Source organism: Ovis canadensis, chromosome X, assembly GCF_042477335.2.
Source record: "Ovis canadensis isolate MfBH-ARS-UI-01 breed Bighorn chromosome X, ARS-UI_OviCan_v2, whole genome shotgun sequence".
Classification (NCBI taxonomy): domain Eukaryota; kingdom Metazoa; phylum Chordata; class Mammalia; order Artiodactyla; family Bovidae; genus Ovis; species Ovis canadensis.
In genome coordinates this window covers 63,382,009-63,397,898 of record NC_091727.1, presented here as the reverse complement: position 1 = coordinate 63,397,898, position 15,890 = coordinate 63,382,009, and the positions used below count along the sequence as shown (strand labels likewise).

The window sequence follows — 15,890 nt, the reverse complement described above, 5'->3', positions numbered from 1 at the left end:
AGGATTTCCTTTATGAGTATATCTAAAATTGCATATATATTTATATAGAGTTATAAAGATATTACCTTAAAATATTTTAAAGAAAGGACGAGTAAAAATATACTGAAAAGTTATTATCAAAAGAAAACTGGGTAGCAGGATCATTGACAAGATTGACTGTAATACTGAAAATATTAGAATCAAGGAGGATCATTTCTTAGTGATAAAATAAACAGTTCTCTGAAAGAGCAATTCTTAACCTATGTGTCTCTATGTGTTTTAAAAACATATAAACGCTATTATATATGCTTCCCAGGTGGTGCTTGTGGTAAAGAACCCGCCTGACAATGCAGGAGACTCAAGAGATGCAGGTTCACTCCCTGGGTCAGGAAGATCCCCTGGAGTAGGAAATGGCAACCCACTCCAGTATTCTTGCCTGGAAAATTCCATAGACAGAGGAGCCTGGTGGGTTACAGGCCATGGGATCACAAGGAGTTGGACACAACTTAGCACACACAGTGCATTATACTGCGAATATCTTCTGACATCTTTTTTTTTCATTCAATATTGTTTATCAGATGTATCCATTGTGACACATGTAGATTCAGATTCTGCATCTTAGTTGCTCTACAGTAAGTATTCCATCAGAATAATTATTCATTTCTCTTTTGATAAAGATTTAGGTTCTTTCTGTTCTTTTCCTATTAAAAGCAATGGTGCAATGAATAGAATTGTACATATTTCATTTCAATCATGTGCAAGTATATTTGTAACTGAATTCCTAGAAGTAGACTTTCTGGGTTGAAAACTATACACATTAGTGATTTTGATAGATATTGCCAACTTGCCAACAAGGGCCCTACCAGTATACCTACCCCCACCCCAGCAATATTTGAAGGTGCCCGGGGCTCCACACCCTCCATCACACAGTGTTTTCAAGCTTTCTTATATTGGTCAGTCTCACAGGTGAAATGGTATCTCATTTTATTTTAATGAATGAACATCCTCTTAACTGTTGCAATGGCATTTGTATTTCCTTTCCAATAACATTTCTATTTGTTCATTTTGTTCATCTTAACAATGGTTTGTTGGTCATCTTATTGATTTATAGGAGCTCTTCACGTATTTGGGCACAATCAGCAGAATATATTTCTCCCATGTTTTCATTTATTTTTAAATTTCCTTAGAATTGTTTATATACTCTTTTTGCCTGTCAGAACATTTTGTTTTTGTGAAGTTGAAACTTTCCCTTTCTTGCTCTTATACATTTTGTCAACTTATAGAGCTCTTCTCTACTTCAGGCTTATAAAAAACATTCTCCTGTGGTTTAAGTACTTTTATAATTTCATATTTACATTTAAAGAAAACACCAGCTAGAAGAAGATATTTGCAACTGTACAAATATAACTGACATCTGGTATCCAGAACATATAAATTCCTAGAAATCAATAACAAGAAAAACAACCCCAGTAGAAAAATGGACAAAATATATGAACAAACAACTCTGAGAGGAAGAAATCTAAGTGGCTAACAAATGTGAAAAGATATTTAACCTCTCTGCTATTTCAGGGAAAAGCAATGTCAAACAACAATATTCTATACTCATAAGATTGACAACAATTTTAAATTGTGAAGATATCAAGAATGGTAGGATGTGGGAAAACACTGATGTGAATAAACTGCAGGTGGGACAAAAATTGGTAAAAACCACTTTGGAAGACAGACTGGCAACATCTATTGAAGCTGAAATGCTCCTTCACCCTTCTGCCCCAATGACCTCCACCTCCTATAACTCCTGCCCTTATATAATCCCCTCCCCTTGAGTGTGGGCTAGACTTAGTAATTCACTTTTAATCAATACAATATGGTGAAAGTGTTGGATATCACTTCTGAGATCTGCCTTGAAGAAATGTTCAAAGTTCTTAAGAGAGAAGAAAAATGATATGGGTCAGAAACTTGTATTTGCATTTTTAAAAAAAAGAAAGAAATTTTGAGAAGGAATAAATTAAGGTATAAATAAAAATCTTTTCCTTGTTCTAACTGATCCAATGAACAGCAGTTTCATTAAAAAATAATAACAACAAGGTATTAGATGATTATAGCTTATAGATAAGGGAAATAAATGATAGCAATGAAGGATAGGAGAAAGGAACTGGAAATATTCTGTCGCAAGGTGCCTGCACTACCTATGAAGAGGTACAGTGTCATTTGAAAGTGGGTTTGGATCAGTTGTAAATGTATACTACTAACTCTAGGCTAACCACTAAAAATGCAAATACAAGAATTATGGTTGAAATTCTAAGAGAAGAGAGAAAATAGAATCATATAGAATTCTCAATTAAAATCAGAAAAGGCATGAAAAGAATGGGAGACTGGATTTCCCTGGTGGCACAGTGGATAAGAATCCGCCTGCCAATGCAGGGGACACAGGTTTGATCCCTGGTCCGGAAAGATCCCACAAGCCGTGGACCAACAAAGCCTATGTGCCACAACTACTGAGCCTGTGCTCTAGAGCCCAGGAGCTGCAACTACTGAAACCTGTGTGCCTAGAGCCTGTGCTCCACAACGAGAGAAGCCACTGCAATAAGCAGCCCACACACCGCTACTAGAGAGTAGCCCCCACTAGCTGCAACTAGAGAAAGCCTTGGTGCAGCAATGAAGACCCAGAACAACCAAAAGTTAAAAAAGAATGAAAGACCCACACACACACAAAAGAGAGAAAAAACAGTGGCAATAAATAGGAAAGAGTCACAAATATGGTACATATTAATCCAACTACACCAACAATTACTTTAAATGTGAGTGGTCTAACTATACCAATTAAAAGGCAGAGACTACAGAATAGATATTTTTTTTAAGGTCAGAAAGCAATTTGAAATATAAAGACACAAATTAGAAGTAAATGAAAGAGAGATTTACATGCTTACATTAATAAGAAGACTGGAGTAGCTATGTTAATTCCAGACAGAGCAGATTTCTGGACAAGAAAAATTATCAGGGATAAATACGGACATTATATAATGATAAAGGGGGTCAATTCACCAAAGAGATGTTACGATCCTTAATGTGTATGCACCTGACAACAGCATCAAAATATGTGAGGCAAAAACTAGTAGGACCACTGCAAAAAATAGATGAATCCACTATTACAGTTGAAGACTTCAACACCCCTCTATCAGTAATTGACAGAACCAGCAGGCAGAAAATCAGTAAGGACATAGTTGAACTGAATTGCATCATCAATCACCTGGATCTAATTGACATTTATAGACTACTTCATTCAACAACAGCAGAATACACATTCTTCTCAAGCTCACATGGAACATTCACCAAGATAGACCACATCCTGGGTGATAAAACACATCTTAACAAATTTAAAACATTAGACATCATACACAATGTGTTCTCAGACCACAGCAGAATTAAATTACAAATCAAAAACAGAACGATAGCTGGAAAATCTCAAAATATTTGAAGATTAAACAACACACTTCTAAATAACACATGGGTTCAGAAGAAGTATCCACGGAAATTTTTTTAAGTTTGAAATAAAAATTAAACTAGAATTTACCAAAATTTGTGGGATACAGTAAAAGCAGTGCTTAGAGAGAAACTTATAATATTGAAAGCATACATTAGAAATGGAGAAAGATCTAAAATTGATAATGTAAGTTTCCACTGTTAAGAAACTACAAAAAGAGAGCATATTATACCCGAAGTAAGCAGAAGAAAAGAAATAATACAGTAGCAGAAATAAATGAAATTGGAAAAAAATAGAGCAATATAGAATATCAATTAAACCAAAAGCTGATTTTTTGAAAAGATCAACAATATTGGTAAGTCTCTAGCCAGGATGACCAAGAAAAAGGGAGAGAAGACAAAATTACTAATATTAGAAATGAAAGAGGAGCCATCACTACTGATCCTGTGGACACTAAAAGGATAATAAAGGCATTAATTATGAATAATTCCATGCCTACAAATTTGATATCTTAAGTGGACAAATTCTCTGACTTACTTTGAATAAATAGGATATGGCAAAAGTGTTGGGATGTCACTTTTGACTTTAAGTCATAAAAGAACTGTATCTTCCATCTTTAGTTGCTCTCTGGCTCTCTCTCACCAACTGCCAGGTTGTGAGGAGACTCAGGAAGCCTATGGCTAGGAATTGAAGCCAGACAGCAACCACATGAGTGAGCTTGGCAGTGGATCTTCTGAGGCCTTCCAACAGCCACGTAAAGAGCTTGGATGCGGACCTCCTACAACAATTTTGCCTGTGAATGCGACTGCAGCGCAGATGACAGCTTGAGTGCAACTTCATGAGAGACTTAGAGCCAGAGGCACCCAGCTAAGCCATGTATAGGTTTGTGACCTGTGAAACTATAATAACTGTCTATTGTCTTAAACTTCTAAGTTTTGAGGCAATTTGTTACACAGCATTAGTTAACTACTACATATCTTTTGACCCAGAAATTCTGCTTCAAAATACGTGCACTAGAGTAGCTTTTTCCAATCCTTTCCACATCAGAACATGTTAAAAATGCTACTATGTCTACCAGCTCACTGGAATGAAGAGACAGCCTACTCTTAGCCAGAGGGAACAGCCCCAGGGTAAAGCCAGGCCCATCTTTCTAGAGGGAATCAATATATCAGAACCCCCATTACCCCATTACCCAGTTGCGAAGCACTGCCTCAGAGAAACTCTTCAATAAGGACATGAGGAGACATAGCCAAGATGTTCATTAAATCTTCACTTATAATTGCACAAAACAGGAACAATCCAAGTCCATCAGCAGGCAAAAAGATAAAGAAATTAGATAATCCATGTAACAGAAGTCCATACAATGATATAGTAATAGCATATTGGAAAATTGATACAATCGTATTCATTAGTTAAAATGTATGACCTAGATCTAAATGAATCAAACTGCTAACTTCCAAAAAATATTAAATGAAAATAGTAATATTAAATTTGTTTCCAGAGGATGTATTTATATGCTATTCACATAATGTAAAATACATGAAATAACAATGTATATTGGTAAGAAATAAATACATACATATAAAAAAAGAAAAAGCATGCACAAGAAAGAGACTTCCAAATGGTTCTTTTTTGGGAAAAAGAGGTAAGATGAATAGGATAAAGTGAGAGATTCAACTGTAATATTTTGTTTAAAAAACAGAAGAATCTGAGGATCCAAACAAAATAAAATGTGTTTGGTCTGTGTAACAGGTACATGTGGGCAAATGTATATTTTATTCTCTGTACTTTATATTTGAAATATTTTAACAAAAATACATAATTTTTTGAGTACAAAAGTACATATACATTAGATGAGGCGTATTAATTGGGTTGTGGAATCCCTCTATATTCCTGTTTATTTTGCAGTCTATTCACTCTATCTATACCAAAACAAGTGTGGTTAAGTCTTCCACTATAATTGCAGACTTTCTGATTTCTATATTTCTAACAATATTAATGCATGTATTTTAAAATTACAATTACATTATTTGGTGTATAAATTTTACTGGCTATATCTTCTTGGTGAATGAAACAACATGATTTTTTTTTAATGCTTTTTACTTTGAGTTCTTAATTTTTCTGATATTAACATTGCTACATATCTCTTTCCTTCCTTCTTTCCTTTCTAAAATTTCTTCTTTCCCCTCCCTCCATCTTTCCTTCTCTACCTTTTTCTTTCCTTTCTTTCTGCTGGTATTTCACTGGAAAATATATTTTTCCATTCTTATTGCTGCCTTAGGTGAAACATATAAACAGCATATAATTGGATTTCTAAAAACTAAATGCTTAAATTGAGAGTCTGCTTTTACATTTTTTATGGGAGACGTTAATCCTTAGTACACACTGATATACCTGAATTTATTTCTGCCCCCCCTCCCTTTTTAACATACTTTCTTGTTGCCTCTCATCCCATTTCTGCGTTTTGCAAGAATGAATTTTTTCCTTTGTTCTACATGCTATTTCTTCAATGGTTTGAAAGTTATACATCCTATTTCTATTCTGTTATTACCCCTAAAACTCCTTGTTCTTCTATTATGTATTTTATTCCCAGTAAAGAACAAAGCTTTGCTATTGTCGTGAACAAAGGTAAGTCTTACATTTGATGCAAGTATTAGAGATACATGTAAAGCGCAATATATAAAAAAGACTTTGGAGTTCAGTAAAATTGTGTAAATCCAAAAGGCATAGCTATAATATTTTAAAGGGCAATTTAATTATAAGGATGTGAAGCTATGTTGTGCTGCAATGACTGATCATTTCTTCTGGATAGAGAAGCTCGATTAACAGCAATAAATTGTATGATAAACAGTTCAGTTTGCTTCAACCACCAGGTTAAAAATTTTTCTGCTGACCACAACCCTAAATACAGTGATACTTCCACTACAAGTCATAACATAGAACATAGGATAGGGTATATTAATATGATTCCTTTCATATCGGAATGAATCAGAAGGAATTTGCAGCTTTCACTTTATACCAGACAGCACGGACAGCAACCATGCAAACCCCAGAACAGAAGGGTATATGACTAAATGTTTAACATTTGTTACAGCTGGCTGTTGGTTACATTTTTCGCTGTCCTTTTCTGTATCCTTGACGATTTCATCATTTCAAACGAAATAATCCTTTCGGGCCCACCCTGATTTGTTGAGAGCAGCTGCCGCCCCCGCCACATCAAGGGGGCGGGCCGCCGCGACGCCACAATCACTTCCGCCGCCGCAGTCGCGCCTGCCTCACTGCTGTCTGGAGGGGGAGGAGCTGGAGCCCCAGGAGCAGCGGCTCTGGCGGTCGTGGAGGTTGGAGGTCCGAGAGATCTGTTCTTCCTGAGAGCGTGCGGGGTCGCGACTGGGTGAGTGAAAGACTTTATTTCCTCGATCTCTTCAGACGTGACGGTGGGGCCAGTGGCCGAGCATGAGGGCGAGTGGCCGGGCACCAGGGTAAGGATGTGGGGGTGGGGGGCTCTAGCGAGCAGATTTTCGGGCTCACCCCTTGGGAAGGGGTGGGGCGGACGCGGGACCTGACCAAAGAGGGAGGCCTGTGTCCTCCATTGGCCCGATTTAGGACTCATCCTCCATCCCTGGCTCCTTACGTATGGCCGGGCCCCCGCTCTGGTGGCTTGAGTCGCTGTTCAAGAGGGGAGTGGTGGTCGCGGCCCTCTATGCCTGTCCTCCCCTCTCCTCCTGCCTCCCTTCTTGGCTCCTCTGTGGAGCGACCCGCGGCCTTTCCCCATTTTGCAGTTGTTTTAATGAATGGTAAAGGATGAAGATTTTTAGGCAAATATATTGTGCCAGGAAAAGAAATGCTGTCAGAAAAACAAATCATTCCCAGGGAAAACTGTATCCCCACACTCCCTTTCCTTTCTCCCCCTTCTCTGCCACATTTTTTGGATCTACCATTTGAGCTGATACACGTTTCCCTCTCTCTCATTATGACATTGCGGACCCCCTCCCATCCTACTGTCTTGCGTGCAGGCACAGGGACACACACACGCACATGCCCACACATACACGGGTGTGTGTACCCGGGCGCACATGCACGTGTGCGTGCATGCGCACACACACACACACACACACACACACACACAAGCACTCACGCATGCCCAAAACCTTCCAATGCAGCTGTCTTACCGCTGCCCCCCATACTCAAGGTTCCTGAGTGTCCCCTCTCCCCTACATGCTTGGACACACATGTACAGACACCCTCTCAGACATTGTCACACTCCCCAGTGCCTTCCCCTGAGAGAGACACAGAATGACTGACAGACACACAGCCTCCCACCCTCCGGTGCCTTTCCTGCCTCTCACCACCTTCCACAAACATACCTCCCCTCCTCCCTGTGCCTCTGCATGCTCTGGTGAGCATACAACACACCACACACACACACACACACACACACACACACACACACTCACACCCTCTGTGAGGCCTTACCCCTTGCCTGCCACTGACACACATAAGGATATCCTTGGATTGTTGGCTCCTTTTCCCTGCACCACTTAACATGCATACTCACCCACACGCTCTTTCCATACCCCTCTCAGGTGCTCCCTGTCTGCTACATATGTCTAGACAGCCTCCTTCACTGGTCCCTGCCATGCACATACTCACACTCACATAAATCCCTATCTTGGAACATCCCCTCTTCCTGTCGCCACATCCATGAATACAGATGCTCTTTGATTGCTGGTGCCCACCCACCTGCCACATGCATGTCCCTCTCCAGTGATGTCTCCCCATTGATGCATTTGTTCACACTGACACTTCTCGATTGTTGCCTCCCATTTTGATGAACACACACACAAACCCGAGGACACTCCATTCAATGCCGCTATACTCCTCCTGGCCTGCCACAGACACATAAACGTAGGCATCCCTCCCTAGAGCTCCAGCCATCACACATCAGAACCACATGCGCATTCTCTTTCTGCCATATGTTCACATGCCCCTCTCCTCTGAAGCCACACCATGCCTGTCATTTTCATAGCCACATCCACAATGGGTCTCATTCTGCCCAACAGTCTTGCCTTTTCCCATGCTGCTGTCACCAGCTCTTTCCCTTTACAAACACAGGAGTCTTTCCTCTTCATGATTGCTGGTCCCCTTCCACCTGTCCCACTGCTCCTGACAGACACTAGGCACTCTCACATACATAGTGATGGTGATCTATATTTTCCACTCTATTCCAATTTGCATTTCTCCTGTATGTCTACAGGGCTCAGAAAAATGCAGGCACCCCATAAAAAAACCACAGCCATCTTTCCTCTTCCCATGTTGGCACAATTCCAGTGTTTTGCCCACCTTCTGAACGTCCAGTCACCCTCCATCTTCCATCAGATTCTCCCATAAGTCTGGCTTTCCTACAAACCCAGTTTTGTAATCATTTTGCCAACATTGCAAATGTGTTCCAGGTCTACACCTGATAGTCACTTGAATGCTATTCCAGGCCTTAGAAGAAAGTGAAACTAATTTTAAAGGCCCCTTATTCTTTTTTTTTTCTTTACCTGCCGAAGTGAAAATAAATCTCCCTGCTCCTTTATTTTGAACTGATTTGACCTTTCCATCTCCAAAGTGTGTGCAGGGAGCAGGAGCCTTCCCACTCAATCCCCAGCCATGTTGGAAACCCTCCTAAATAGAGCAAATGGGTCAGGAATCTAGCAAGCCTATCTGGCCCAAGCCAGCAGGAAGGTATCAGTCCAATACAGGCAGGAGGTATGGAAGAAGGCATGCTTATGTCAGTTTCAGGCCATCCACAAGCCAGCAAGAAAGGATTTCCAGGCAGAGAAAGACGCCATCTGAAGTCCCAATGCACAGATCAGCCCCCAGTCAAACCACCAAGAGGAGCCGATCACCGTTTTCCACCACTCGTCGTAGTTGGGATGACAGCGAGAGCTCAGGAACCAGCCTGAATGCTGATAATGAGGACTACTCCAGGTACCCGCCCAGAGAGTACAGGGCTTCGGGGAGCAGAAGAGGAATGGCTTATGGACATGTTGACTGTTTCGGGGCAGATGATAGTGAGGAGGAGGGGGCTGGGCCTGTTGAGCGAGTGTCAGTGAGAGGGAAAACTGGCAAGTTTAAAGATGAGAAGCTGTATGACCCGGAGAAGGGGGCAAGGTCTCTGGCTGGGGTGGCCTCACAGTTCTCTAGTTTTAACCATGACGTGAGAGAGGAGCTTGACAAGTTAGACCCAGCCCCTGCAGCACGGTCCTCTGCTAGCAGAGCTGAGTTCCTGCAGCCAAATAGCATGGCCTCTCAGCCGTCTTCTGCTGAAGGCAAGGTGGTCACAAACAGCAACAACCTGGAGAGGGAGAGACAGGAGCCGAATTTACCTGCATGTCCCAGCAGGGCTCCTGTGAGTATTTGTGGTGGGGAAAACACTCCAAAGAGCGCAGAGGAACCGGTGGTGAGGCCCAAAATCAGAAATCTGGCAAGTCCTAACTGCGTGAAACCAAAAATCTTTTTTGATACCGATGATGATGATGATATGCCACATAGCACTTCCAGGTGGAGGGAGACTGCCAGCGCTGATGAAGGCCGCTTGGATGGCCTGGCAAGAAGGAGCAGAGGTGAGGGTTCAAGTGGCTACCCTGAGCCGAAGTACCCTGAAGACAAGAGGGAAGCCAGGAGTGACCAAGTGAAGCCCGAAAAGGTGCCTAGACGGCGACGAACCATGGCCGACCCCGACTTCTGGACATACAGTGATGACTACTACAAATACTTTGAAGAAGACTCTGACAGTGACAAAGAGTGGACTGCGGCTCTGCGTCGCAAGTATCGTGGTCGGGAGCAAAATCTGTCATCCAGCGGCGAGAGCTGGGAGACTCTGCCAGGAAAAGAAGAGCTTGAAGCCGAGCAAGCCAGAGTGAATGCCAGTGCTGGCGCCAGTGCTGGCAGCAGTGGCAACAATGAACTTGAAGAGGTTCGAGGGCCCTCTCTCCAGGAAGAGGAAAGGGCGTCCCCCGAAGAAGGGGAAGTTCCTTGGCTCCAGTACAATGAAAACGAGAGCGGCAGCGAGGGGGATAACGATTCTGGCCAGGAGTTTCTGCAGCCTGGTGTCTTCATGCTGGATGGCAACAACAACCTTGAAGATGACTCCAGTGTCAGTGAAGACCTCGAAGTGGATTGGAGCCTCTTCGATGGGTTCGCGGATGGGTTGGGGGTAGCCGAAGCCATTTCATACGTGGATCCTCAGTTCCTCACATACATGGCACTTGAAGAACGCCTGGCCCAGGCAATGGAAACTGCCTTGGCACACTTGGAGTCTCTGGCGGTGGATGTGGAGGTGGCCAATCCACCAGCCAGCAAGGAGAGCATCGACACTCTTCCTGAGATCCTGATCACAGAAGATCACAGTGCGGTGGGGCAGGAGATGTGTTGCCCCATCTGTTGCAGTGAATATGCGAAGGGGGAGGTGGCGACGGAGCTGCCATGCCACCACTATTTCCACAAGCCTTGTGTGTCCATCTGGCTTCAGAAGTCAGGCACCTGCCCTGTGTGCCGCTGCATGTTCCCTCCCCCACTTTAAGACCAAGGTTCTTTATTCCTGGTCTGATGAGTTTCCCCATCTGAAATCCACAATACTGCAGGAGCCCTCTCCAAATTAACCATTGCAATGAAATCAGTCAGTCGATTAATCTCCACCTGTTGATTCCTTGTGATTATTTCCAGTGTGAAAATGATTGTGTATGATTGCATTACAAAAATCATACTGTGTTTTAGAGGTTAGAAAGGGAAAACCAAATTTTCTAACTGCTACTTGAGATTGCAGCAAGAAGATGCATTTTCTAACCTGAGCAGTGAAATGTTGCATTTTTTTTTTTCAGTAGAACATGTTGATGTTGATTGTAATGTCAAGTTTATCTGTTAACTTTGTCCAAGAGGCATCATCATTTCTGTTGCATGTTATGGGTTAATGTTCCTGTAATTGCAGTGCCGTAAAAGCTTATTAAAGTTCTCCTTTTGGTTTTACATGGTATAGTGGAATTGTTTGGTTTCGTCTAAAACCGTGGTACTAAGTGACTTTATAATTGATTTCTTGCATTTGCCTTCAAAATAGGGTTTTTGGTGTTCCCACTAGGAAAAAAAAAATTAGTTTCATTGGAAATACTGACTCCAACAACAACAAAAGTAAGGGTAATTATTTCTAAAAGTAGGAGTAAAGTGTGTGGCTGTTGAACTACTAAAGGGGCAAAGTTTGAGTAAAGAATGTTCTGTCAGTCTATGAGAAGGAAAGAAACAGTGAAAAAGCATAGTAAAAATAATGGTGGTAGGAACACATCCAAACAGACTGTAGAGGTGAAGGACTTAAAATTCTCTTTTAGAAAATAGCAAGTCTCAGAAAGTAAAGCAAGTCTCAGAGGGAATGGGTAAAAACTAAACCTGCATGCTGACTGTATACATTAACACAGTGACACAAAAGGAACAGAGACATGTGTGCCAGACAAATACTATGAAAAACCGAGGTGCCCGCCCACACAAAGTGAACAGGGTTGAACCTTTGGCCATATTGGCTTCAGATCTCTCTCTCCAATGACTATACATTTTCAGGTGCAGGTGAAGAACTTCACCTGTTCTTTTTACCTGCTTCCACAGACGTAAGCACTATCCAGGAAATGGTGTGATTACTTCTTGTCTGCCTTTTTTGAAGTGTGTGTGTGCATGTGTATTTGTGTACATATATATGTAGATGCCTGTATGTATCTCTATAACCAATATAGAGTTTTTTAAATGGACATAATTGCTAAAATGTATCATTTTGCAGCTTTATTTTTTTCACTCAACATTGTTTCTGAGATTTCCTCATTTTGATACATGCCTTTTAACTGCTGTATACTAAATATTCCATTGTACACTGACCACAAGTTATTTATCTATTCTCTCATTGGTGGACGTTTAGTTTCTTCCCAGTGTTTTGCAACAGTGAACATAATTAAAAGATGTTCCTCTGTACACATGTGTGAATTTCTTTAGGGGTTAAGTACATGGAGGTAAAATTTGGGCATCTTAGGGTTAGAACATCTTCATTCTAACTAGATATTGCCAAACTGCTCTCCTAAGTGACTGTACTAATTCAAACTCCTCCCAACAGTTGGAGAGCTGTTTTCAGCATCAACAGCTTGGCTACTGCTAACGATCAACCTCACTGGCAATCAGTGCTGTGTAAATTAACGCGACAATGAAACTGATTGTGTCCATCAGAAAGTGATAGTTTTTCTTCATGAGAATATCTAGTTTGGACTACAAAGAGAAGAAATGGCAGCACTCGTGCTGTGGGTGTGAATGTAACAATAGCAGCCTTTTCAGGGCAGTTTGGGGAGTAGCTTCGTTTCAAAATGTAAAGTGATGCATGTCCCTGAGAGCAAGTTAGATTTTTTAGTTGTATGGAGTTAATACTATGCAGCAGTTAAAAATGGTATGCACTGATATGGAAAGATCTCCAAGACATAATGTTAAGTCAAAAAAGCATATTGTGGAGCAATATGTATAATCTTGATGTATTGATAAAATAAAACCTTACAAAACCAAACTATATATGAAAATGCATAAAAGTGTCTGGAAGGCTGCAAACCTAACTGATGGCAGTGGTTGCCTCTGGGGAGGAAAAGGGGCTTGGAAGAAAGTAGTAAGGAATGGGGCTTTTTTAAGAAAAGTTAATCTGCTTGATAGTTTTTTCTGTGTCAGTGTTTTTCCATGACTGTTAACAAAATAAGTCAAATCAAGAAAGTTTCCAATTGATAAAAAATAAAGAATTTTTCTCTCACTGCAAGCACGGAAACCTGTGGTGGAAGCCACAGTCCTTTTTTCCTGCAGCTGGTCAAGCTGCTATTTATAACTTTGTCTCCCAGTCATTCTGTGTCCCCCCTGGCCTTCAGCCAGCACCTCAGCTGTCATGCTGTCTCAGAAGTCTGTGACCTTGGGGGCCCCCATTGGGTGGGGTTGTGGTAGTTGGCCTAACATTAACCTTCGTGGTGCCCTGACTGGCACCACACAAGGAGATGTTTTAAGAACCCCCTTAGGTCCTGATTGCCTTCCTCCCTGCTTGTGGAGCGGTAGCCCCAGTTTTCCTTAGTCAGCCTTGGTACATCCATGGAAAGGGACCTCTCCCCAGGGCCTGTCTGAGGAGCCTATCACTGTGGAGGGTCACGCCAGAGGTGAGGCTCTCCCAACTGGAAACACCAACAAGGCTCAAGACACACGCCCAGGGCCCACACAGTGTGAGCTGACACCTCAGTCTCAGCACAAAAGACCCTTATGCCTGTTTGCAGGGACGAAAGCAGAGGAGCCCAGGTCTTGGAGCATTTGCTCGTGTGTTGCTGTGGTGCTGAGGGTGGTGGTAGCCCAGGGGGCAGGATTCGCCCTGCCCTTGGCTGCCCATTTCCCTTGTTCCTGCCAATTTCTAACCCTCTACCCTCTCTGACAATTCCCTAAGCTTCCCCATAGCTTTCCAATAAAACCGTTCTGCTTAAGTTAACTAAAGTTGGTTTCTGTTGTTTGTAACTAAGAACCTCAAATGGCACATTTACCAACACCATAGCCCACTTTGGGGCCTGTTTTCCTAGTCATACAAGATATCCCAAATGACCAAGGGTCAGGTGATTTCAATTTACGGTGCTGCTGCTGCTGTTCTTGAGTCACTAATCATGTCTGAATCTTTGTGACCCCATGCACTGTAGCCCTCCAGGCTCCTCTGTCCTTGGGGTTCTCCAGGCAAGAATATTGGAGTGGGTTGTCATTTCCTTCTCCAGGAGATCTTCCCAACCCAGAGTCTGAATGCTCATCTCCTGCTTGGCAGGTGGATTCTTTACCACTGAGCCACCTGGGAAGCCCTTGTTTACAGGTCAGTGAACCCCTTATTGGCACTTCCTGCTGTGGTCCTAGAACAGTAGGCTTTGGGGACTACTACACACAAAGCGGTTATTTTTGAGGGTAAATTATTTGATGTATTCATCAAAGGTGCCACCCATCACACCGGACATCTTGATTTCCTGGATGTGAAATAAATAGCCTCCCATTTTGGTCACTGATTTGGAGCAGAAACCACTTCATCTTGCAAGAGAGCACCTCAGCTTCCTGAGGTGGTCCCCACAACTGGCGCTACTGCCGAGCCATCATAAGGCTTTTCCTTGCTCTAAGGCACAGCCTTCTCTCACCCTCTGTTCCAGCTAGATCCTTCTATTAATTCATTTGTGTCTGGATCTCTGACCTGAAATGTCCTTCCCAGCCCTATCCATCCCATCCACTCTCTAACAAGCCCTGTTCATGTGCCAGTTCCTGAAAAGATTATTTTTTGATAGCTCTAGCTCCTTTCCTCTCTGCATTCTATCCCTGTGAGTCCTTGTGGTCAGGAGCTCTCTGTGTCTGACTCATTTCCATAGTCCTGGCACTCAGTACCAAAAACCTTTGCTGACAGGATGAATGAGTCCCCCCACCAAGGTAGGCTCAGAGCAGGGGCTATGTTCAGAGAACCGGCGGGGTGTTTCAGGGAGCTGACCCCCAAATGCATGTGACCTGGCTTCAGCCCCATCCCCACCCACAGCCTCTTTAGGCCCTGCCCCCTCCTTCTCCCCTTCATCCCCATTGGCCACTCCTCCTTACACCCTGTGTCCCATTTTCTGTTTGTCCTAGTATGGAGCAAGCCAGCTTCTGGGACCATTGAGCAATACTTTCAGCCTGCCTTGGCATTGACATCTGCAGAATGAGACTTTGCTGCAGGTTTCTGCTGACCCCTGCATGCCTCTTATACTATTTCTGCCCTCTGGACCTCACTATCCCAAAGAGGGATGGAGAATGTTAGTGAGGCTTTATAATCCCTGCCATTTGGATACGATTTCTCCAGACCTCTTTACACTCAGTCATGTCCCTGGACCCTCCTGTCAACCCCAGGAGGTGAACCGTCAGGAGACCGAGGTTCAGAAAGGAGAGCAGGAGTACGTGTGCATGGCAGGGATGTCTTTTCTGTGCCTGGCCCAGTCTCAATGTGGTGAGGAGCAGGTAGGGGTCTTGTCCTCAGCATAAAAGTCCAGCCTGGTTCCAGTTTGGCCCCATTCAGGGATGCTGGCCACAGGCAATCCAGGCTGTCAGCCTCCCAACAGCTCAGTGAGGGATCAGGCAAGAGAAACCTGGGGGTGCCCAGACAGGAGGACACTAGGCTTTTTGGTGGGAGGAAGAGGAGAAACAAGACCCAGATTGTAGGGGAGTTCTTCCACAGCAGCTAAGGACTAGGAGACAGGAACCGCTTACAGAGATTTGGAGGAATATGGCCCAAGCAGGGTCTGGGAGCCAGCCTGGAGGAAGGTAGGGACTGAGCACCAAACACATGAAGACAAATGTCCAGGGACCTAGAGGAAGCAAGACCAAGGCTAAAGCCTAGCCTTTCCCTCAAAAAGCT

At 43.0% G+C, this 15,890-nt stretch overlaps 1 protein-coding gene across 5 annotated transcripts; it reads left to right on the top strand.

Annotated features, from left to right (window-relative positions):
* Positions 1 to 6,713: 6,713 nt before the first annotated feature.
* Positions 6,714 to 11,470, top strand: PJA1 (praja ring finger ubiquitin ligase 1). Of its 5 annotated transcripts, none has more exons than XM_070290284.1 (3): positions 6,714 to 6,851; positions 9,239 to 9,433; positions 9,998 to 11,470. In XM_070290284.1, exons 2-3 carry the CDS (start codon positions 9,306 to 9,308, stop codon positions 11,025 to 11,027), a joined length of 1,158 nt encoding a protein of 385 aa, XP_070146385.1. In that variant the 5' UTR covers positions 6,714 to 6,851; positions 9,239 to 9,305; the 3' UTR covers positions 11,028 to 11,470. The 5 variants fall into 5 exon arrangements, with proteins under 5 accessions (XP_070146385.1, XP_070146382.1, XP_070146383.1 ...); XM_070290285.1 differs by having other exon boundaries at positions 6,739 to 6,851; positions 9,245 to 9,433; XM_070290281.1 differs by having other exon boundaries at positions 9,239 to 11,470.
* Positions 11,471 to 15,890: the final 4,420 nt, after the last annotated feature.